This window comes from Hibiscus syriacus, unplaced genomic scaffold, assembly GCF_006381635.1.
Source record: "Hibiscus syriacus cultivar Baekdansim isolate YM2019G1 unplaced genomic scaffold, ASM638163v2 tig00110788_pilon, whole genome shotgun sequence".
Classification (NCBI taxonomy): Eukaryota; Viridiplantae; Streptophyta; class Magnoliopsida; order Malvales; family Malvaceae; genus Hibiscus; species Hibiscus syriacus.
The window spans coordinates 2,049,737-2,072,028 of NW_024062863.1; the positions used below are offsets into that span (position 1 = coordinate 2,049,737).

Below are 22,292 nucleotides of genomic sequence, written 5' to 3' on the forward strand. Positions count from 1 at the left end.
TTTGTAGCAGCCATAATCTTCGCAAGTTCTAGTAAGACAAATTCAATAAAAGAATAGTCGTTGTCGAGCTGAAAATGAAGATTGCCTCCCTTCAATACTTTATTCCTTACCATAATTAGCCAAAGTCCTAGTCATAGCATTAAATACTTTTATATTCGTAAATGACCTAATTCAATTTAGTTTTCATAATATTTTTTTTGAATTTATCACTGATATCCGATTTATTGACTGACTAATCTAGATCGGGTACTACAGAGGCGATGACGACCCTCTCAACCCAGTTTGCTCCATTTGCAACCGCCATGATTTGAACCTCTGACCTTGCTTAAAAGATCTAATGTCTCATCCCACTAGAACAACTGGTTATGGGTTAATATATACTTTAGTTTCTCTATTTTACGATAATTTGTACTTTTAACCTTTTTACAGTTTTTTTACCGATTTTGATTCCGTCTGTATTAGTTATCTCTGAACATTTTTCATTAAAAAAATGGCATTTGACCCAATAAAGTTTCTTCATGTTTAGTACAACTAGGATAAATTATACATTTAGTACCTAAACTATCAATTTTGTTCTATTTTAGTCACCTAATTTTTTTTTCAAAATCATATCTAATGTCTAGTTTTGGTTTCATTTTGGACACTCATCGTTAAAATATTAATGATGATACTGATATACCACCGTAAGATAATGTCATGTCATCATTGAGAAAAAGAAGAAAAAAGCCACGCTAGTAAGTAGTAATTCTATTAATTTTTTAACAGTAGATAACCAAAATGAAACCAAAAATGAAAAATAGTTAGATGACTAAAATGGAATAAAAAGGATAATTATGGTACTAAACATGTAGCTTACCCTAAAAAATAAAATAAAACAAAACCATAAAGAAGTAAAAGAATCAAAAAAATTATCAAAAATTAGAGATTAGGAACTAAAATATGTACTAAGCCTTAAATTTAATATTTTATATAGTTATATAAATATTTACTTGTTAATAATTTGTATAATTAATAGTTATCATACTTATATGATCAAATTATATTATTTTTATATTATATAATGGTTTATGTAATGCATTATATGATGCATAGGAGAAGGCATATAAACGTTTATCTGGGTTTAGCAAATAAATATTATCTTATAAAACGTATAATTTCTAGAGCATGTGGTTAAAAAGACTAAATTAATACCTCTTTTCTCCCTTATATTGTGGATTTAATACCTATTAGGAGTAAAACAATTCCCCTTCCCCTTCCGTATATTTTTATAAATAAAAAGAACCATTACTATGACGTGTATAGTATATATGAAAATATGCTTCCAACATTTTTATCTCACCAACTTCGGTATCAAAATATGTAAAGAGATCTTTTGCAGGACCTGTTTTGGATATACAAAAATAATATTTTAATTTGGAATTTAGAAGATCATTGCTGTGTTATTGCACACTTTTTTGAACCCAAAATAAAAATCCGTAAATCTGATTACTTCTATTAGTTGAATCCAATCTCTGGCTTCTCTATAACATCTAATTTAAAATATGCATTGAACTATACGTCCTTTTATATTTAAGTTCAAGCAAAAATGTTATTATATATTGTAATTCAAATTTTATTTGGTCAAGTTTAAAATTTATGATACAGTCATTTTGACGAAGAAATAAATTAAAAAGATAAAAATTTATAATGGATATACTGACATAACAGAACCACCAAAGGATTGGGAGGGGTTGTGCTCCGAATTTTTTAGTATAATGATATTTTATATCTTTTTAGTTTAAATATTAATTAAATAAAATATTTCTCTTTTTTTAAAAAAAATTAAATATTCATTGGATCTTTATTTTTTTATTTAATCATTACTATTAGATCTATTAACCGCTAATTTATATTTGGTACTACAGAGGTGAGGGCGATCCTCCCAACCCAGTTTACTCCATTCGCAAGCGTCAAGGTTCGAACCCCTAACCTTACTCAAAGAATCTAGTGTCTGATCCTACTGGTTGTTAATAGATCTTTATTATCTGATATAAAATAATTTAACTCCTTTTATTATTTAATTATAATTATATCTATGGTAGAGGTTAGAGATTCAATGTATTATTTCTCTTGTAACATATTTATGAATATAGTAAAAAATCATCTACATATAATTTTTTTATAGAGAATTTTTCACATAAATTTATATATTTTTATTTTAAGATGTTAAATGTTTACTTTTCAGTATTTCATAAAAAATCATTATTCTTTTATCCTACATATAAAAAATATATTAATTAAACCCTTTCGATAAACTTTAAAAAATAATTGATCATTTGTTTTAATGCGTGCATGTAATTAATATAGTTATGATATGGGTGAGAATCAGAGAAAGCTGACAAACTTTTCGCTGCCTTTTCACCCTCTGCATAATCAAATGTATTCTTTTTATATATAATTCTTTACATTTCATCGAAATGCATGCAGTTAAAGAAGAGTTTTAAGAAGAATCTGAGGAAAGCATAAAAGGATAATCATATAAGCTAAGGCATTCAGGTTTAAATATAGAACTGTAAACATTCTGAAGAAGATTCCTTAACTTTGAGATACAAGGACTAAACGACATGTTGGCTAAATGTAAATTTGTTGTGCATGTTCTTTATTGAACTTCTCAAATATCTGTCTATTTGTGTCTGATTTGTTTCAATAAATAGTGTGAAATAAAAAAAATAGAGAAATGAAAATGTAAAATTATCTCTAGATTTGTACGAGTTTGTTAAATTCATTCTTTATTGAAATTTATAGAAAAAAAATTATAATGAAAATCATCTAACACCTGTCAAGGACGTAAAGATAAAATATACATGGATTAAATATTGTGTCTACAACATATATTTATACGTTTAAGCAGGGGTGGATGTATGTGGCTCCCTAGGGAGCCACGGCACACATATTATTTCGAGAAAAATATTAAATCATTTTAATGTGTTAATGGAAATACGAAAAAAAGAAAATTTGCATACCCAAAATTTTTAGAATAGAACAATAAAATTTTGGATCCCATTTTTTAATTTTTGAATCTGTCACTGCGTTTAAGATACGTATAAACACAAACTCAAATCAAGTCGGCATCTAATGGTAGTTTTGGTTTTTTTGCATTCATCATGAAAAGCATAAAAAACCAAACTAGGCAACGTGAAAGTAAGGAATGAAAGCATGTGGGTAAAGATGCACAAACTGATACAAAACATATGTTTTGTAGTAAATTAGTGATCGTTTAAAGACCACTTGACATAGTCTTTTAAAATTCTAAAGATATTAGGAACTTGCCCAAAACATATGGAAGCCAAAGATATACAAATAATAGCATCGAATGTTGAGCTATTCAGATTAAAAGAAAAGGGGAGGAGTTAAAAGGGACATTTTCTCTACATGCTAAGTTTTGGAACTTTGATTGATGTACTTGTTCGGTATCTTACCAAAACAATCCACCCAACCATTACTTAGGGAAGTTTGGATTTTTTTTTATTTGTGAAGAATGTTATTAACATATTATATTTTTGTCATATTCACCATATAATTGAAAGAAATATTTTATGTTAAACTATATGTTTTTTTAATTATGATCACTAATAATGGTAAAATAAAGAATTTATATATCAATTTTATTATATACATATTTCATCTTTAAATGGGTGGTATTTAGTTTTTTTTTTATTTAAAATATATATTAAAAACGTTGTTATAATAATATTAATTATTTTAAAAAATATATAAATTAATTATTTCTTAACCACGTTGACATCGGGTAACTAACTCATAACACCAACTCAATTAAGAGTTTAATAATAATAGTGTGTGTGTGTGTACTTATGTCAGTGCTAATATTAAATTTATTATTTACTAGGTATCAGACATCAAAATAGTTAAGAATTTATAATAAATAAATATGTTTAATTATTAAATAATATTTAAAACTAATTTTTTTCATATAAATTTATAATATAGTGATTAAAAAGATATTGTTACAATTTTAAATTTATTGAAATTTAGAAAATCTATGGAAAACAAGATATTAAAATGCTCTTTTATTATATATAGAAAAGAAAAGTTAAAAGACTAAGAATTTAAAAATGAGAACGGTAAGTTGATAAAGGTATACAATTGTGATAATATAAAAAATTAATATTTGTGCATGTTGTCTGCAAGGTTTTTTGTTCACTTGCAATGTCGTATGCATTACTTTTGGCGTTGTACTTCTCTTTCTCTCTCTTATTTGAATTCAGTTTATAAGGGTTTGCCTAAATGATTAACCATGTTGAAACTAGAATGTTACAACTTAATTTAAGGCTATAAAACAAAGCCCTAAAGTTTAACACCTAAGCTAGAAGCACTAAATGTTAAAACTTGATTAAAGACTATAAACTAAAGGGTTTTCTCACTGTATGATATTGTTTCGTTGAGTTTTTCGACTATTAAAATTTATAAAATAATTATTTAATTATTTATATGTTTTAAACTTGTCATTTTCCATTAAAAATTGACGATCGTTTGAGTTTGACGTTAATCTACTGATTGAGAATTGAGATATGATAAAATTATATTTCAATGATGTCTATAGGCGTCACTGTTGCTTTCAAGCATTGGCTCGATGGCATAATATAAACGAATACTTTATCCACAAAATATAACTTAAATGGTTTTGAGATCAGATTTTATAATATCTCAATCAGTAGATTAACGTCCAGCTCAGACGATCATTAATTTTTTAAATAGCAAAGGATGAGTTTGAAAAATATAAATAGTTAGATGACTATTTTGTAATATTTAATAGTATGAGGACTAAACCATAAATTAAATTTAAGTTAGCTAAGAGGCTTAGGGATCTTTCTTGACTTATAGGCCTCAACCCAATTATACTAAAAGCCCTGAAATGTTTAGGTCAGATAAAAACCTCATTAGCAAAGGCTTTTCTTCTTTTATTTGGGCTTTAGGAGTATATTCGTTGACATGGAAGAAAACAATCTCCATCATCAGCAAAAGCCAAGCATTCAAACATGCATGGTTTAAGGCATCTCTCTTTGCTTTTTTCTTATATAACATTGGATCCGACTGATAATTTAGGTTTACAAACATGGTATGAAAAGCAGAATATGATTGTCATATATTTAATAAACATGGATTTATACAATTAAACGATAAATTTAATACATTTATAATGTTTTCTTCAGTTTGTTAAGTGAATGACTGTGTGTAAGCTTCTGAAAATCAGTTTTAGGTTCCAAACTCACCTTCTTGGATATTACATCTAACAAATTTGGTATTTATACTATTATATAATATAATTTTATATATAGTAATCGTTCTGAAATATTATGGAACGTTTAATTTATGAAACATAACAATACTTTTAAGAATATAATTATTAAAATATAAGATTATTTGACATATTATTTAAAATGTGGGTATGATATTATCTTATTTGATTCATTTGATTGAAACATAAACTTATAATAATAGGACATATTTTTTTGTACATCTGGGTAAATACAAGGCAATATTTGTTCAAAGACTCTCAACCAATTAACTATAAGTTCTTATACCCCTATCGATGCTCGAACCCATGACCTTTAGAGAGAATAACAAGTCCCTTAAGTACTAAGATTAAGTGGTTCGTGCAATAATAGGACATATTTTAAGTGCATTTTACTTATAAATTATGTATGTTTATAAAAAAAACATACATGGAGTTTATGGAGATAATTAGCCCATTCGTGTTGTTGTGTTAAGATAATGTCATAATAATACATCAACTTCGATATTTTTACTTTCGATAAAAAATGATACTTTTACTTATTATATATATATCGGATAGATCATGTTATGATTCTTTTCGTTTTATACAAGTTTAAGATTGTTAGATGAATGAAAATAGATAATCAAAATTAATAAGAAAAAATGAAAAGATATTAATTGATAAAAAAAATGAGATATCAATCTCAACTATATATTTTTATTTATCTAACGATCTTAAATTTATACAAAATTAAAATAATTTACATTGTAAAAGTAGATTCTAAACCCCTCTCCATGTATATATCGTATTATGTATTTGATCGTGTTTGTACGATAAAAACAAACTTAGGAAATCTACCTATACTACTTGGGAAATCAACGTCAGCTCCACATCAATTTTCAGATTGCTGGTCCCCAACTTGGCCACTTGCAGTCAAGAAAGTCATTCATTTATGACTGGTTAATACATAAATTGTTCCTATCACTTCCCCCATCTTTTCGCTGCATTCCTCAAGATATGTATTATTAGGTCTTTCTCAATAGTTTGCTTAGGATTATTATATGAATTTCCTTTTTCTTGAATATTGGCTGTACATCTAGGATGGACATGGGTCGGATTGGGTCGGGTTTTTAATCCACTTGATCCGACCCTAGAGCATGAGAGTCTCCACTCGAGATCTGACCCAATCCGACTAAAATAAGTTTTCGTCCGACCCGACCCGAATATATGACATAGAAACTCGACCTGAAATAATAAAAAAATTATTTTTATTCAATAAAAACAATGACTTAATTGAAAAAATTATATATAGAGGGGTATTATTATAATTATCACTAAATATATAGGATAAAATTATATATTTTTTCGGGTTGGGTCGGATCAGATTTTTTCACCCTAAACCCGAACCCGACCCGAACACCACATAAAAAAACCCGACCCGAATGCCCATCCCTATTACATCCTTTGATTAGAAAGTTAAGATAATTCAAATAAATTATGATAGCATGAAATTCACACAGTTTCATTCGATTAGTTACAATAGCATGAAATTCATCAAGTATCACATATCCATGACTATTATGCATTTTGATTATATATAATATTATTCTTTTTATGCTATTACTTTAAAATTAGAACGATTTTTAATATTTTGAGAGAAACTATGCGTGTTTCAACTGACGAGCTTTTAATTTCTTAAACGCCTCTTTGTATCATCCAAAAGGCCAAAGCCGCCTGCCAATGAGCTGTCAGATACCCGGCCCATTTATTCCAAATTGATTATATTCTCAAACTTCTTCTTTTAATATTTATTGTGGATAATTACGGAAATAATTATCTAAATTCATTTATTTTATATGTTGTATTAATAATAAAAATATATAAAGCTTTAAATAGATATGTACTCCATTCCGAGTGAGTAATTGGGAGGAAGGGAATGAATGAGACGCGCTAAGTTATCCATAAAAAAATAATCTTAAAAATATATAACAAGTTACGATAAATTTATTATCAATAAAGAAAAAAAAACTTTGATTTATTCATCAACCATATTACGAACACAGTTCAATGACAAAAAGGATGATCATCAACACTCATTTTTCTCTCTCACGGTTTTTACAGTACTAAAACAAAGAAGAGAGGAATCATATGCCGATTAATTACATAATCTCACCGGAAAATTCATTTTCCGGGCAAATATACCTCGAAAATAATCTAATCTAACACACACCCCTTACCAAAAAAAAAATCATTAACAAAAAGAAATGATGGTGGTAGAAAAAGAACATTACAGCAGACAGTAATCATTTTAACGTTGGATTCACCAAGAAAAGAATATGCTGATCTTTATTATCTCTTTAAACAGACAAGTTTAGTAACTTCTCATGATCTGCAAACCCACTTTCAAAGCACGTGGCGGTCGTGACGGATTCCTCAGAGTTCATAGACGGAGACCCCGTCCGTCTATTATCCGCCACCCTGTTTCCTTTAAAGCCCGGATTCAAGCAAATATCTAGATCGGATGGCTGTAATTTCTTCAACCCTTCCATTGTTTCACGCTTAGATGAAATCTTAGATCTTGAACCGGAAAACTGACAGTTGGAGTTTAAACTCGTCACTGTTTCTTGCAACTTCCACATGTCCTCCGCCGTACCGGCAGCTTCGGTTGTTTCATTATATTCCGATGTCGGAGCCATAAATTCCGGTACCGGCCGTGGAGTTCCTCCATGTAGTACAGTTTCAACAGCCGCTTGACAAACATGCCAGTTCCCGGTCGACAAAAGCCCGACGGCTCCATTCACGGGATTCACCGTTCTCCCACAAGCTTCGAACAACAGTGACTGGAACAAAGCTGATGGAAAGTTTCATTCCCAAGACTTTGAGAATACATAAAATGAAAAAAGAAAAGCCAAGAACGCATGACTGAAAGAAGAAAGAGGCTTTTAGCGGCAATACCAGGGCGTTGAGATTCATGAACGTCGGAGATGAAAGACATGAGACTGGCACGGCCAAAGAACTTGGAGACGAAAACGGAGGCGAAGCCCTGTGATTAGGGATTCTCGATCCATTTTAGACATGGACGTAGAACACAAGTGTCGCTGCATCCTTTCGTAAGACTCGACAGCCGTTGCAACTCATGAATATATCCCAAAGCTTTTTTCTGTTGCGGAAGACGGCTATCGGATAGAGTAAAATCGCAACTGATAATTTGAGAAAATAAAAAAATGAAGATAAAAGAGACACAAAATTTACGTGAAAAACCCCTAAAATTATTAGGGTAAAAACCACGGGCAACAGTAGAAGAATTTTACTATGAGAAAATAAGAATTACAACCTCTCTCGATCTACCAAGAAGAAAACAATGATAATTCTCTCTTGATAAAAAGGAGAAAATAACTCTCAAGAAACTCTCTAAATTCTCTCTAGTATTGGAAGAAAGCTATAATGCTTTGGGATGATTTTGAAGCTAAATGAGCTAGGGTATTTATAGTTGAAACTTAAGGACTAATTTGTAAATACCCTAAATTACAATGACTAAAATATACAATTATACCATTGCTAATTTTCAACAATTAGCCAACCTTTTTTGACATTTTGTTTTTCGGTGGATTTTAAATTCACTTTTCGGTGGATTTTCAACAATCTCTCACTTGAAGATTTGATTGGAACAATTATATATTCACATCATTCTTTCTACCTTGTACCTTCATATTGCTTACGTCTCTGACAGGCCACAGGAGGATCGACACCAGGTAAATTTATCAGCGTTGATCGCCTTCGTCATGAAATCTGCTATGTTGTCTTTGGTATGAATCTTCTGCATATCTACCGTTTCTTCTTCCACCTTTTCACGAATGAAATGGTACTGAACTCGTATGTGCTTTGTCCTTGAATGAAATGCTGGATTCCTTGCTAAATGCAAGGCGCTTTGACTGTCACAAAACAGAGAGACATACTCTTGATTGTGCCCAAGCTCCTCCAATAGCATCTTCAACCAAATTGCTTCTTTATTGGCTTGTGTAGCTGCTACATATTCTGCCTCTGTTGTGGATGTAGCCACAACTGACTGCAATTTTGAAACCCAGCTTACAGCTCCACCAGCAACTTTGAACACATACCCTGTAGTAGATTTGCTTTTATCCAAATCCCCTGCATAGTCAGAATCTACATACCCATTGATTAGTAAGTTTGATCCTCTGTAACATAATGCAACATTTGAGGTCCATTTGATGTATCTTAGGATCCTCTTTACAATATTCCAATGCTCTTTGCCTGGATTCGCCATGTATCGACTAACCACTCCCACTACTTGTGCAATGTCTGGTCTTGTGCATATCATAGCGAACATTAAACTTCCCACTGCTGATGCATACGGTACTCGAGACATCTCCATCCTCTCTTCTTCACTGCTAAGACTCATTCTGGAGGATAATTTGAAGTTAATAGGAAGAGGGGTAGAAATTGGCTTACAATCTTGCATGCTAAATCGTGACAAGATTTTCTTCAAGTAATTCTTTTGTGAAAGCCAAATCTTCCTATTACTTCTGTCTCGGTGAATTTGCATCCCTAGAATCTTGTTTGTTGATCCCAAGTCCTTCATTTCAAATTCCCTAGCCAGTTGTGCCTTCAATTCTTCAATATGATCTTTGTTGGGTCCTGCAACCAACATGTCATACACATACAACAACAATATAACAAAATCACCAGACCTCTTGAAATAAGTACAAGGGTCTGCATTAAGTCTGTTGTATCCAAGGCACATAATGAAGGAATCAAATCTCTTATACCAACACCTCGGCGCCTGTTTTAGACCGTACAGAGATTTGTTCAACCTGTAAACCAAGTTCTTCTTTTCGTCTTCTTCAAAACCTTCAGGTTGGAGCATATAAATCTCTTCTTCAAGATTTCCATGAAGAAAAGCTGTTTTAACATCTAGTTGTTCTAGATGTAAGTTCAATGTAGCACACATTGTCAAAACTACTCGAACTGTTGTTAGTCGAACCACAGGAGAAAATATTTCATTAAAATCAATACCTTCTTTTTGAGCATATCCTTTGACCACCAGTCTTGCACGATACCTCTCAACTTGATCGTCACCATTTCGCTTGATTTTGAAGACCCATTTGTTACCAATTGGCTTCCTTCCTTGTGGTAGTGGCACAAGGTCCCATGTATTATTTTTATGAAGGGCTTCAATTTCTTCTTGCATCGCCATCATCCACAGTGAACATCTGAGCTGTGTATTGCCTCTTGGTATGTTGATGGCTCACCGTCCTCTGTTAAAAGACAGTATGCAATATTACCTTCTATAACATAATCCGAGTGCCAATTGGGACGTCTTCTCACACGATCTGATTGACGAGTTATTGGAGCTTCAGAACTCCCTGGTTCTTGTTCATCATGTGCTGGTTCTGCTTCAGAAGAATCTCCTTGTTCAACCTCATTTTCCACATGTATCTGTGTAGTCTCTGACTTTTTAGCACTATCATCGTCTTCTTTTCTTTGTAGTTTATCCTCTACAAAGATAACATCCCTGCTGATGATCACTTTATGGGCAGTGAGATCCCACAAACGATACCCCTTTACACCATCAGCATACCCCAAGAATTTGCATTTCCTGGATTTTGGATCCAGCTTTGAAATTTCTTGGGCGTTGTACATCACGTACACAATACTTCCAAATACATGGAGGTTTAAATAATCAGCTGGTTTACCAGTCCACATCTCCATTGGTGTCTTCAGCTCTATTGCAGTTGATGGAGCTCGATTCACCAAATAACAGGCGGTATTGACTGCTTCTGCCCAGAATGATTTTTCTAGACCTGCATCCCTCAACATTGCTCTTGTTCTTTCTAATGAGGTTTTGTTCATCCGCTCTGCCACTCCATTTTGTTGAGGAGTGTTTGCCACTATGAACTGTCTTTTGATGCCTTCTTTCCTGCAAAAGTCATCAAATTCTTCGCTTGTGTATTCACCTCCATTATCTGTTCTGAAACACTTGATCTTATTTCCAGAATCAAGTTCCACCCGCGCTTTGAAGATTTTGAAAGTTGAAAACACATCTGACTTCTTCTTAATAGGATACACCCAACATCTCCTAGAGTAGTCATCAATAAACGAGACAAAGTCTTTTGCTCCACCTAGGGATGTAACTGGTGCTTGCCATACGTCAGAATGAACTAATTCTAGAACATTTTTGCCTCTAGAATTTGACGTGTTGAATTTCAACCGGTGCTGCTTACTTGTTATGCAATGCTCACACAAAGTAAGTGATACCTTTGTTAAGCCTGGAAATAGCTTTTTCTCCACAAGAACTTTCATTCCTTGTTCTGACATGTGTCCAAGTTTCTGATGCCATAGCATTGAAGAATCTGAACTACATGAGGCAACAGAGGCTTCTGCTTCTAGCAAAGTCTCTCCCTTCAGCATGTACAAGTTTGCAGCTATCTTTTCGCCTTTCAGCACCACAAGTGCTCCACGTAATACCTTCATGATTCCTTTTTGTGTTTCAATCTTGCTTGCATTATTATCCAACAATCCGTAGGATAATAAATTTTTCTTCAGGCCTTTCACGTACCGCACATCTCGAACAACTTTGATTGTTCCATCGTACATCTTCAATTTAATGGTCCCCACACCAACGATCTCTAAGGAATGATCATTGCAACTATACACAGATCCTCCTGAGACAGGTTCATAATGATGGAACCATTCTCTTCTTGAGGTCATGTGATATGTTGATCCCGAATCAATGAGCCATATATCTGCAAATCATTTTCTTCCTTCCACGGTGGTTGACGCTTCACAGCATAGAGCATCTCCATCATCTGAAGTGTTTGCGGTATTGCCTTGTGAATTGGAGTTTTTATTTAGACTCCAACAATCCTTCTTCAAGTGACCCTTCTTTCCACAGTTATAACACTTTAAATTCTTCTTGCTTCTCGACTTCGATCTACCATGTTTGTGACTGCTGCTTTGGCCACGTTCTGTTGATCTCCCTCTCATCGTTGCCATTGTTGTCAACGCTTCTGCTTGTTACATATTTACTTGTCTGTCTTCCTTGTTCTTGCGCCGATTTTCTTCTTGTAGAACAGCAGCTGTAACGTCATCGAAGACTAGACTGGTGACATTACTGTTTGTCAAGTTGATGATGAGTTGATCTTACAAATCCGGTAGACTTTGAAGTAGAAGTTCAGCACGTTCTTGTTCTTCTATTTTACAACTTAAAGATGTAAGCTGAGAAAATAAAGTGTTCAGTGTATTTAAGTGCTCCGTCACTGAAGTAGATTCTGGCATACGGAGAGTGTACAATTTCCTCTTAAGGAAAATTTTATTGTGCAGCGATGTGGCCTCGTACAGTTTGGTGAGATGATCCCATATCTCCTTAGCTGTCTTCTTCTCCTCGATGCTTGACAATACTTCATCTGCTAATGCTAGATGAAAGTTTTTCATAGCATTCCCGTCCATCTCGTTCCATTTGATGTCATCTGCGAAATCCACCGGCCTTTCATTGATAGCCGCTAGACACCCGTCTTTCCTTAGGATGACCTTCATCTTCAATTTCCACAATGAGAAATTTCTCCCATTGAATTTTTCAATATCAAATTTCGTTGCCATAGCTTCTTCTACGGATAGCTCCCACTATTTCACTATCGTGAATAGTTCTCTGGAACCTTCAAAGAATGGGCAATAACTTCTTATTTTCTTATTTTGGAGGATCCACCTTTTGGTGGCAACCACAAAGACAATAAGCAGATATTACACACTCTAATCTAGCTCGGATACCAATTGTTGCGGAAGACGGCTATCAGATAGAGCAAAGTCGCAACTGATAATTTGAGAAAATAAAAAATGAAGATAAAAGAGACACAAAATTTACGTGGAAAACCCGTAAAATTATTAGGGTAAAAACCACGGGCGACAGTAGAAGAATTTCACTATGAGAAAATAGGAATTACAACTTCTCTCGATCTACCAAGGAGAAAACAATGATAATTCTCTCTTGATAAAAAGGAGAAAATAACTCTCAAGAAACTCTCTAAATTCTCTCTAGTATTGGAAGAAAGCTAGAATGCTTTGGGATGGTTTTGAAGCTAAATGAGCTAGGGTATTTATAGTTGAAACTTAAGGACTAATTTGTAAATACCCTAAATTACAATGATTAAAATATACAATTATACCATTACTAATTTTCAACAATTAGCCAACCCTTTTTGACATTTTATTTTTCGGTGGATTTTAAATCCACTTTTCGGTGGATTTTCAACATTTTCAAGGGTCAGCTCCGCTGGTTGACGAAACTGTTGCTTAGATATGAAGGAACAGGTAAGATAAAAATGGCTTCGAAATAACAGGGAAAACGATAGAGAGATAGTCAGAGAGATTTGAAACAAGGTGAGGTAAATGAGTAATGAGGGTTTAAAAGGGGTCGGGTCCTGACTGGGTGAGTTAATTAGGCAATAATACTTCAGCTTTCCAATATTTTAGGGATAATGACAATAAAACTCTTAAATTTTGTTTCTTTTTCAATTATGCCTTTAATCTTTGATAACTTAAATATTCTTTTTTTATTAATTTAGTTTTAAACGATCAATTAATAACCAATATTTTTATAAGACTAGAAAAATTATTAGTCTCGTGTTTAAATAAATATTTAAATAAATTTTAATTTTTTTATTAATAAGAAGTGATTAAAAATAACATTTATTCATATTTTTTAATCATTTATAATGTACATACATTATGTAGACATAGTTGTTCAAACTCAAATATATTAAAAAATAACATTTATTCTTTATTATATTTAATACTTATTTAATATAAAAAATATGATATTTTTTATATTTATAATTGGTATATGATATATCGATCGACTTATCCATATCAGGTACTGTAGAGGTGGGCGACCTCCCAACTCAATTTGCTCTATTTACAAACGTCAAGTTTGAATCTCTAACATTACTTAAAGAATCTAGTATCTCGTCCCAATTAATTATTATTTTTATTTTTGATATTTATTAATCTGGTAATCAAACGAATAGATATTCGAAATTTAAGGTTTGATTCGATTGTTTATTTCTCGGGAACTGTTGAGTGCAGTGGAGGGAGTTAAAGAGATTTAGATTCCAAAGGCTTAGGCGCAAGCGGCTCCGAGTTTCCGCGGATGGTTGTCGCTCCACCGTTGCTTCCTTCATTTCTTTATTAAAAACTATTGAGATCAAGGGTATTTAATTTTTCTTAAAGAGAAGAGTGAAGGTTGATTTTCGAGGGCTATGGCATACACATATGTATTGAAAATGTTGTTGAACTTATGGGTTTAACTATATATTATAATGCTAATGGGGAAAATAAAGAATTTAAGAGACTATCGGACTAATCATTAAGGGTTTTGCTAGAGATTAGGAGACATTATACTTATTTAGACAGTAATTAAAATGTTAGTATATTTTGCGTAAAGTACACAAATGACCATCTGATTATAAAAAATTACTTTGTTAAGTATTTTGACTATTGAAAGAAATAAAATTATCCTTTGTCTATATAGATAGTTGTTCTATTTAATTCGTCGACTACTAAAAGTTATGAAATGATCCCCCGACTATTCATTTTTATTTCAAATTCGTCATTTTTGTTAAAGAATTAACGATCGTTTAATCTAGACGTTGACATGCTGACTAATATATTATAGTCGTTTGAGATTATGAGATTATATTTTATTATATCTTAATCGACAGGTTAATGTCCAGCTCAAACTGCAATCAATTTTTTCAAGAAAAATGATGATTTTGGAATATAATAAATAGTTGAGTGACCATTTTATAGCTTTTAATAGTCGAGGGATTCAACAAAACAATTCCCTATAATTGAGAGATCGTTTTGTAACTTTTAATAATCGAGAGACTTGACAAAGTAATTTTCTATAATCGGGAGATCATTTATGTATTTATCTTAATTTTTTAATCAAAATTTAAAATTTAATTACATTGGAAAATTTATTTTAAGGGTAAATCAAAATCTCATCACTCAACTTTACTTTTATTCTCATTTTAGTCACTAAAATTTTAAAACTCAATTTAATCACATAACTTTTGAATTGTTTTTGTTTTGATAGAGATCATATAAGTTATTATCGAAATTTTATATATTGTAGTATTACTTAAATTTTCATAACCACAACACATTTTTTGTAGTGGATTGATTTACAAGAACAGAAGCAAAGAAAAAAAAAAGTCATTGCTAAACTTGAAAAGAAAGAGTACGAAGAAAACATTGTTTAAGTTAAATGGAATGAAGAAAAAGAAGCAAAGGTAGGATTCGAAAACAAAAAATAAAAAAACCAATGGTTGTGGCTAAAAAACACTTTTAAAAGAGGAAGAAAACACAACAGCTGATGCTAAATTAAGGGGAAATAAGGAAAAAGGAAACTAAGGCTTAATTTGTTTTTACTGTGCAAACTCTTTAAATCACTTATGTATGCGCCACTTAGATCACGTGTAGACATTAGGCTTCGCAGACTGTTTGTTTTTTAGAAGACAAAAGCTCTTCAAACGTCTGCGCGAGCTCTTCTTGGTGTAGACATGGTTTTATGTCTTCAAAAGTCTTCAAACTTCTTCAAGAACAATTATAAAATATAATTATTTATTAAAATAATTTTAAATAATTTAATAAGGTTATTTATTTTAAAATAATTTATTTTAAAATAAATTATTATAAAATATAGATTGATTTATTTTAAAATAATTTATTTTAAATAATTTATTAGTATGAATTGATTTATTTTAAAATATGGATTGATTTATTTTAAATAATTTATTAGTATGAATTGATTTATTTTAAAATATAGATTGATTTATTATTGTAGTTGTATGGATTGATTTATTTTAAATAATTTATTAGTATGGATTGATTTATTTTAAAGTATGGATTGATTTATTTTAAATAATTTATTAATATAGATTGATTTATTTTAAAATATAGATTGATTTATTATTATAGTTGTATAGATTGATTTATTTTAAATAATTTGTTAGTATGAATTGATTTATTTTAAATAATTTATTAGTATAGATTGATTTATTTTAAATAATTTATTTTTATGGATTGATTTATTTTAAAATATGAATTGATTTATTATTGTAGTTGTATGGATTGATTGATTTATTTTAAATAATTTATTAATATCGATTGATTTATTTTAAAATATGAATTGATTTATTTTAAATAATTTATTAGTATGGATTGATTTATTTTAAATAATTTATTTGTATGGATTGATTTATTTTAAAATATAGATTGATTTATTTTAAATAATTTATTATTGTAATTGTATGGATTATTTAAATTTTAGTATTGTAAAACTAAAATTATTTAAATCTCATATTGCAAAACTCTTTTAAGTTTAAAAAATCAGTTTATTTATATTTCAGTTCATTTTAACAGTCTGCAGACGTTAAAAAACAAACAGTCTTCTTCTTGCAGACTGCAAACTTTTGGTCCACCTCTTCTGCTGCAGATACCTGCAGATGTGATTCGCAGTCTGCAGACCTTTTACCTCTGCAAAAACAAACACCACCTAAGTAATCATGTAATGTGGGGCACAGACTAGAGAAGTCGAATCATCCATCTCACGTACCAAGTTAGTCGGTTAACGCACCAGAGTTGTGTTCCATAACTTCCAATAACAATTATTAATGATAAGTGATCGATTTGTTATAAATCGATAATACATGTGAATAATATGAAAAAAAATTATTTATAGAATTATTATATTTTACTTGAATAAGTACGTATTATAAACGAATAGTGCAATGAAGCTGGCCCTATGTTGAAGAACCAAGTGAGGAAAACGAGACAAGTAACAGTCTCTTAATCCCTTAAGTTGAAGAACTCCATTTCCTAGTGAAAATAAAACGTGGACACTATCAAATATATGATAATAACATAACTAGAAATAAGTCACAAGGGCTGCAAATCAACTACAAGTAGATCATAGACGATGCAATTACACAGCACAAAAACAACACGAACTGGATGTTGTTCTGTAAAGCAACACAAATCAATGAACTATGGTTGCATTTCCTAAATCCAAACATCCTCAAGAAAAAGAGGGAATCTATGTAACCTTAAACCTAACAAATTCTAATGTTAATGCAATCTTGAAATTAATGTTGATAAAGCTGGCCCAATGTTGAAGATCAGTCAAGAACATGCTTGCAATCTAAAAGATAATTAAACAATGCAATGCTAATCCATAAGAACAATCCTAGTGCTAAAAGCAAACGATTGAGAGTATCATTCAAATGAGCTGAATTTAAAAAACCCAGAAAACAACTGAAGATAAAAAAGGAAATACCATAGCAAAAATAGAAACATATAACATTATCAAGTCTACAAAATCCCATATTCTTCATCGTAATACTAATTGATAACATACGCAAAAAGAACTATAATCAAGTCCAACAGTTGCAACATCATAAGGTAAAAAATAAATAACGAGAACCTTAATCGACACTCTGCATGATATCCTCAGCAGAAAACTTGGTGCCTTTGTCCTTATCAGCGGCGGCACGTCCCTTGGCCTTACGATCCAGCAAGGACTTGCGGTCCTTGTCGAGCCTCAGCTTGGTAATGACAACCTTCGATGGGTTGATTCCGACGTTCACGGTCGAACCGTTCACTTTCTCGCGGGTGATGCGCTCGATGTGGATAATCCACTTGCGGCGGTAAACTTGAACCACTTTACCTTCCCGGCCTTTGTAGGTTCCGCGGACTACTTGGACCTCGTCGTCCTTGCGGACCGGCATGGACCGGACGTTGTACTTGGACCTCAGGTCGGATGAAAGGGGTGCGCTCATCAAAACGCGGCGAACAGACGACGGCGCCGTGAAATGAGCCTTGCGGCTCTTGCGGCGAGAGGAGGAGACGCGTGGGTTGAACTTCATTTTTTCTGTGGGTGAGGGGATAGGATTTTTCTCCTCTTCGACTTGGAGATGGTCAATGCTGTAAGCAGAGGAACTAGGGTTTTGAGAAAGATATATGGTGGGAAATGGTGTAAAATTAGGGTTAATTTGGTATTTGTAGGCTTTTGGATTTAAAAAAGAGCTTTGAAGGCCTAACTTGTTTTTGGGCTATTTTCTCTTTTCCATTTCCGAAGAACATAGTTTCAGTGAGAAAACTACATATATTGCTTCTGATGGGCTTTATATATCCAACATAGAGGAATTTCACAAACCATAACTCTTACTCTTAGAGCCAATTTCATAAATATATAGAAATTAACCATTTATTCACTTGCATCCTAATCTGAAAATCGAAGAGATTATATTTCCTTTCCAGGAGAGCATAGATTCCAAGGAAGACGATGGCCGCCGCGAACTCGCTGCTAAAACTAACGAACCAAGTTCGAGTGGCTCGGACTGCCTTGGGTTCATTCTCGAGAACCTTCTCTTCAGATGCATTGGTTGAAGTCAAGCCAGGCGAGGTCGGAATGGTATCCGGAATTCCTGAAGAACATCTTCGTAGGAGGGTAAATTACAAATTTTCATTGTTTTTTAGGGTTGTTTTTTCTATCGATCGTTACTTTTTGCTTCTATTTTTTTTTGAAACAATATGGAAATATAGGATTATTATGACGCTTGATTTGCGTCGTAGGTTGTGATTTACTCACCTGCAAGAACTGCTACTCAACAAGGATCTGGGAAAGTTGGTAGGTGGAAGATCAATTTTGTGTCGACACAAAAGTATGTTCCCCTCTTCCTTTCCTTTAACCTTAATTTTCTTATCGTTTCAGCCGTATAAGTTGATCCTTTTTTGTTTGTGTCAATTTGCCAATTTCATGTTAGAATAGTAGTAACTCTGCTAGTTGAATGTGATCCTAAGTAATCTCTGCTGATTCTTGTAAATGGAAGAAAATCAAAATGATGGAATTAAGCTAGTGCTAATCTTCAATTATCCATATTCTGTTGCAAGTAGTCCTATTTGGAGTTCTGTTCGGTTCGTTCTGGTTTGTGGTTTTGTTCTATGTAGCTCCGACTCTTCATTACACTTGCGTCCAACACATTTTTGAACATTGGTATAGGGATATGGTCCTCAAAAGGATTGTTCGAATACATAGACAAATATAGAAAGATTAGAACATACCCATGTCTGACAGATGCTCATACCCAGCACTCACTGATCGAGTAACATAGGTTTTGTTGTTGAAAACTTGTTTACCATTGGCCAAAATGCCATATTTGGATTGTTGATGCCTTCTTTTTTATCTTGTCATGTGGAAGTAGATCTTAGATGTTTTTATCTTTTTTATCTTATCATTGAATAATATGGTACAGGTGGGAGAACCCATTGATGGGTTGGACATCAACAGGGGACCCTTATGCTAATGTTGGTGATTCTGCACTCGGTTTTGATAGTGAAGAAGCTGCTAAGTCTTTTGCCGAGAGACATGGGTGGGATTACGTGGTATGCTCTATTTTTCTTTTCCTTCACTCTTTCGCTGGAAATTCAGTTTTGATTCCACACTTGTTATATGGCTTACTTGATTATTTTGCTACAAAAATGTTTTCCTTGAATGAACCATACCCTATCTTTGGTGAGAAATTAATTGGTTGTACATCTTGAACTCATTTATACAGGTTAAAAAGCGCCAAACACCAGTGCTGAAGGTTTGAAACTTTAAACTCTTTCTTTTGAATTTGTGCCATGAATTCCGATTCTTTTACATGAGCCTACGTAGTAGCAAGTTTGGGACTGAAGATCATGGTTAATTATTTCAGCTAGTCAGAAGAATGAAAACCAACTCTAAATTTCTAAAGGAAACTGATTAAACAAACTTGTGCATCATCGGTTTTGAACTTTTAGAGCTTAGGGGAATGACTGCTTTCAGGTCCTGCACTGTCTTTCCTTGACTAGACATTTTTCTTTGGAATCATAGTAATTCCCTCTTTTTTGATTGGCAATTCAAAGCTTAAAAGAGAAACAGCTGGAACCCATATCGATGATGATATATGGTAATCCGTCTTGTAACAATACACCACACAAAGAGGAATGGTTTGTTCGAACCCAATTCAACGTGCACATCCTCTTGCCGTAATTGACTGCAACCCAATGAGCTGCCACATTAGCAGGCCCTGAGATTCAATTAAGATAAATTATAAGATCTTGAAAGTCCAGGAACATCATCTTTCAAATGAGACCTTCCAAAGAAAACTCGTCGGAAAACCCTATACCTGGGAAAACACTAATTTAGAGAGAGATAAGAGTGTCCGTAGTAATTTCTTCTGTTATATTTCCAAATGCTGATTTTATTGATTTAGAGTCATGGTCTGTACTAGAAACTGTATTTCTTAGAAGCCCCGTATTACATTGGAATCTTCTTAAAGATGCTGTGAAGTCTAAATATTGACATTTGACAAGTTAGTGTTCCTTACCTGAGAGAGTGAGTGAAAGTTATAGCACTGATAGCCGCATAAAGGTCGAGCTTTTAACTTTGGTCTGACATCTAGATCAGGCTTACTATATTTGACGAGCTTATATGCTGCTAGAATGTCCAAAAACCAGAACTTCATCCATTAAATGCAACAATATAGTTTCCCAGGCAGAATATGTTATCTCATAAAATATATGTTTGCAGCTGAAGTCGTATGCGGATAACTTCAAGTGGAAGGGACCTGCTGTATCTGCAGAATGATTAAGTTAATTTTGCAGATCCTGTTGCTTTTATTCAAACCATTAATTAAGTTGTGAGACTCCTCTGCTCAGGTTTTATCTGTTGCACATTTTCTGATGTATCTGTTTGTGACGATTGGATCAAAATAAATGCGATCAACAGCGATCAAATGGGTGTTTACCATTTTATCTAATTTCTCCTCCATTCATTTATGATAACAGTGCAGATATATGGTCCATGTTTGTTGAAACTTGCTTCACAAACAATCATCTCCTTCCCTACCCCGTATTGAGCAACAGCAAAGTTACTGATGGGCTGGGCCGAGTTACGCCTGCATTTTTGAAAGGTCAAGTTACTTTCCTGTATCCACCAACATTTCTTTCTTGCTTACGTTACTTTTAAAATTTTATATAAATAATAATAATAATTATCGCGAGGGGTATTTTATTTTCATTGAAAAAGAAAAAGGTTATTTTCTAGGAGTAATTTCGAAAATTAGTTTTTCATTAAACGAAGTTGAAATTTAGTTTTGGTTTAATCCTACGAAAGGAAACAAGCAAATAACTCATCTATTCAATCCGTTTCAATTCTGTACGAAAATTAAAGGGTAAACTAAATCATTAGTAATCAACATATTATTTCTTTTCTATTTTAATCACTAACATATTATTTCTTTTCTATTTTGATCACCAATTTATTTTTGTGATAAAATCGTCACTAAGACATGGGACTCGAACCCATGATGTCTTGCAGAAAGATTCTTACTCTTAATCATTGAATTAAGCAAAATATTTATAAATTATTTCATCAAAACTTACATTTAAATTGATCACACCAAAATAAGGAAAAGTAATATAGCTAGAGAGGAAGGGGATTCAAACATCACCACTAAGTTAGACTAGAAATTTGTTAAAATTCTATCAAAATTAATATTTAGCTTAAATTGTGTCATCATCTCAAAATTAAATAAAAAATTATTAGAAGTATTGAACTTGGGACCCTTATAAAAAATATCCAATGTTTAACCATTAATCAAATAATATAATCACTATATTTTAAATCAAATTATTATTTAATATAAATTATGATTAAAATTAAACGCCAAACTACAATTATTTTTCAATTTCTTTTGAGAATAAAAAATTAATTAATTAGTTATTTTGTAAAATTAATATTGAATTATTCTAAAAAATAAATGTATAATTTTATTTTAAATAAATATTATAAATTTAATATTAATTTTATAAAATTAAATAAAATGATTTTTGAATTAATTTTATGTTCCCAAATAAAAAAAAAATCAATAAAATGAAAAAACAAAAACATAATTATTTTTCCCCGAAAATATTC

General features: G+C 32.0%; 2 protein-coding genes and 1 pseudogene across 3 annotated transcripts; 1 reads left to right on the forward strand and 2 right to left on the reverse strand.

The window, feature by feature from the left end:
* Positions 1 to 3,152: 3,152 nt before the first annotated feature.
* LOC120140816 (60S ribosomal protein L26-2-like) lies at positions 3,153 to 18,318 on the reverse strand. Of its 2 annotated transcripts, none has more exons than XM_039155798.1 (2): positions 17,775 to 18,318; positions 3,153 to 3,165 (listed from the first exon to the last, which is right to left on the reverse strand). In XM_039155798.1, the coding sequence occupies exon 1, from the start codon at positions 18,214 to 18,216 to the stop codon at positions 17,776 to 17,778; it is 441 nt and encodes a 146-aa protein (XP_039011729.1). In that variant the 5' UTR covers positions 18,217 to 18,318; the 3' UTR covers positions 3,153 to 3,165; position 17,775. The 2 variants fall into 2 exon arrangements, with proteins under 2 accessions (XP_039011729.1, XP_039011728.1); XM_039155797.1 differs by lacking the exon at positions 3,153 to 3,165 and adding an exon at positions 17,154 to 17,170.
* Positions 7,354 to 8,413, reverse strand: LOC120140814 (annotated as a pseudogene).
* Positions 18,319 to 18,557: 239 nt separating the features above from the next.
* On the forward strand, positions 18,558 to 21,159 carry LOC120140815 (NADH dehydrogenase [ubiquinone] iron-sulfur protein 4, mitochondrial-like). The gene is made up of 5 exons (XM_039155796.1): positions 18,558 to 18,800; positions 18,926 to 19,014; positions 19,606 to 19,735; positions 19,909 to 19,938; positions 20,907 to 21,159. The coding sequence occupies exons 1-5, from the start codon at positions 18,636 to 18,638 to the stop codon at positions 20,961 to 20,963; spliced, it is 471 nt and encodes a 156-aa protein (XP_039011727.1). The 5' UTR covers positions 18,558 to 18,635; the 3' UTR covers positions 20,964 to 21,159.
* The last annotated feature ends 1,133 nt before the right edge of the window (positions 21,160 to 22,292 follow it).

Excerpts from the sequence above, each read along its gene's own strand:
- LOC120140816 (XM_039155798.1), bottom strand. The coding sequence starts at position 18,216 with ATGAAGTTCAACCCACGCGTCTCCTCCTCTCGCCGCAAGAGCCGCAAG.
- LOC120140815 (XM_039155796.1), top strand. The coding sequence starts at position 18,636 with ATGGCCGCCGCGAACTCGCTGCTAAAACTAACGAACCAAGTTCGAGTG. Across the intron at positions 19,015-19,605 it reads AATTTTGTGTCGACACAAAA|GTGGGAGAACCCATTGATGG; the intron begins GTATGTTCCCCT and ends AATATGGTACAG. Across the intron at positions 19,736-19,908 it reads GACATGGGTGGGATTACGTG|GTTAAAAAGCGCCAAACACC; the intron begins GTATGCTCTATT and ends TCATTTATACAG.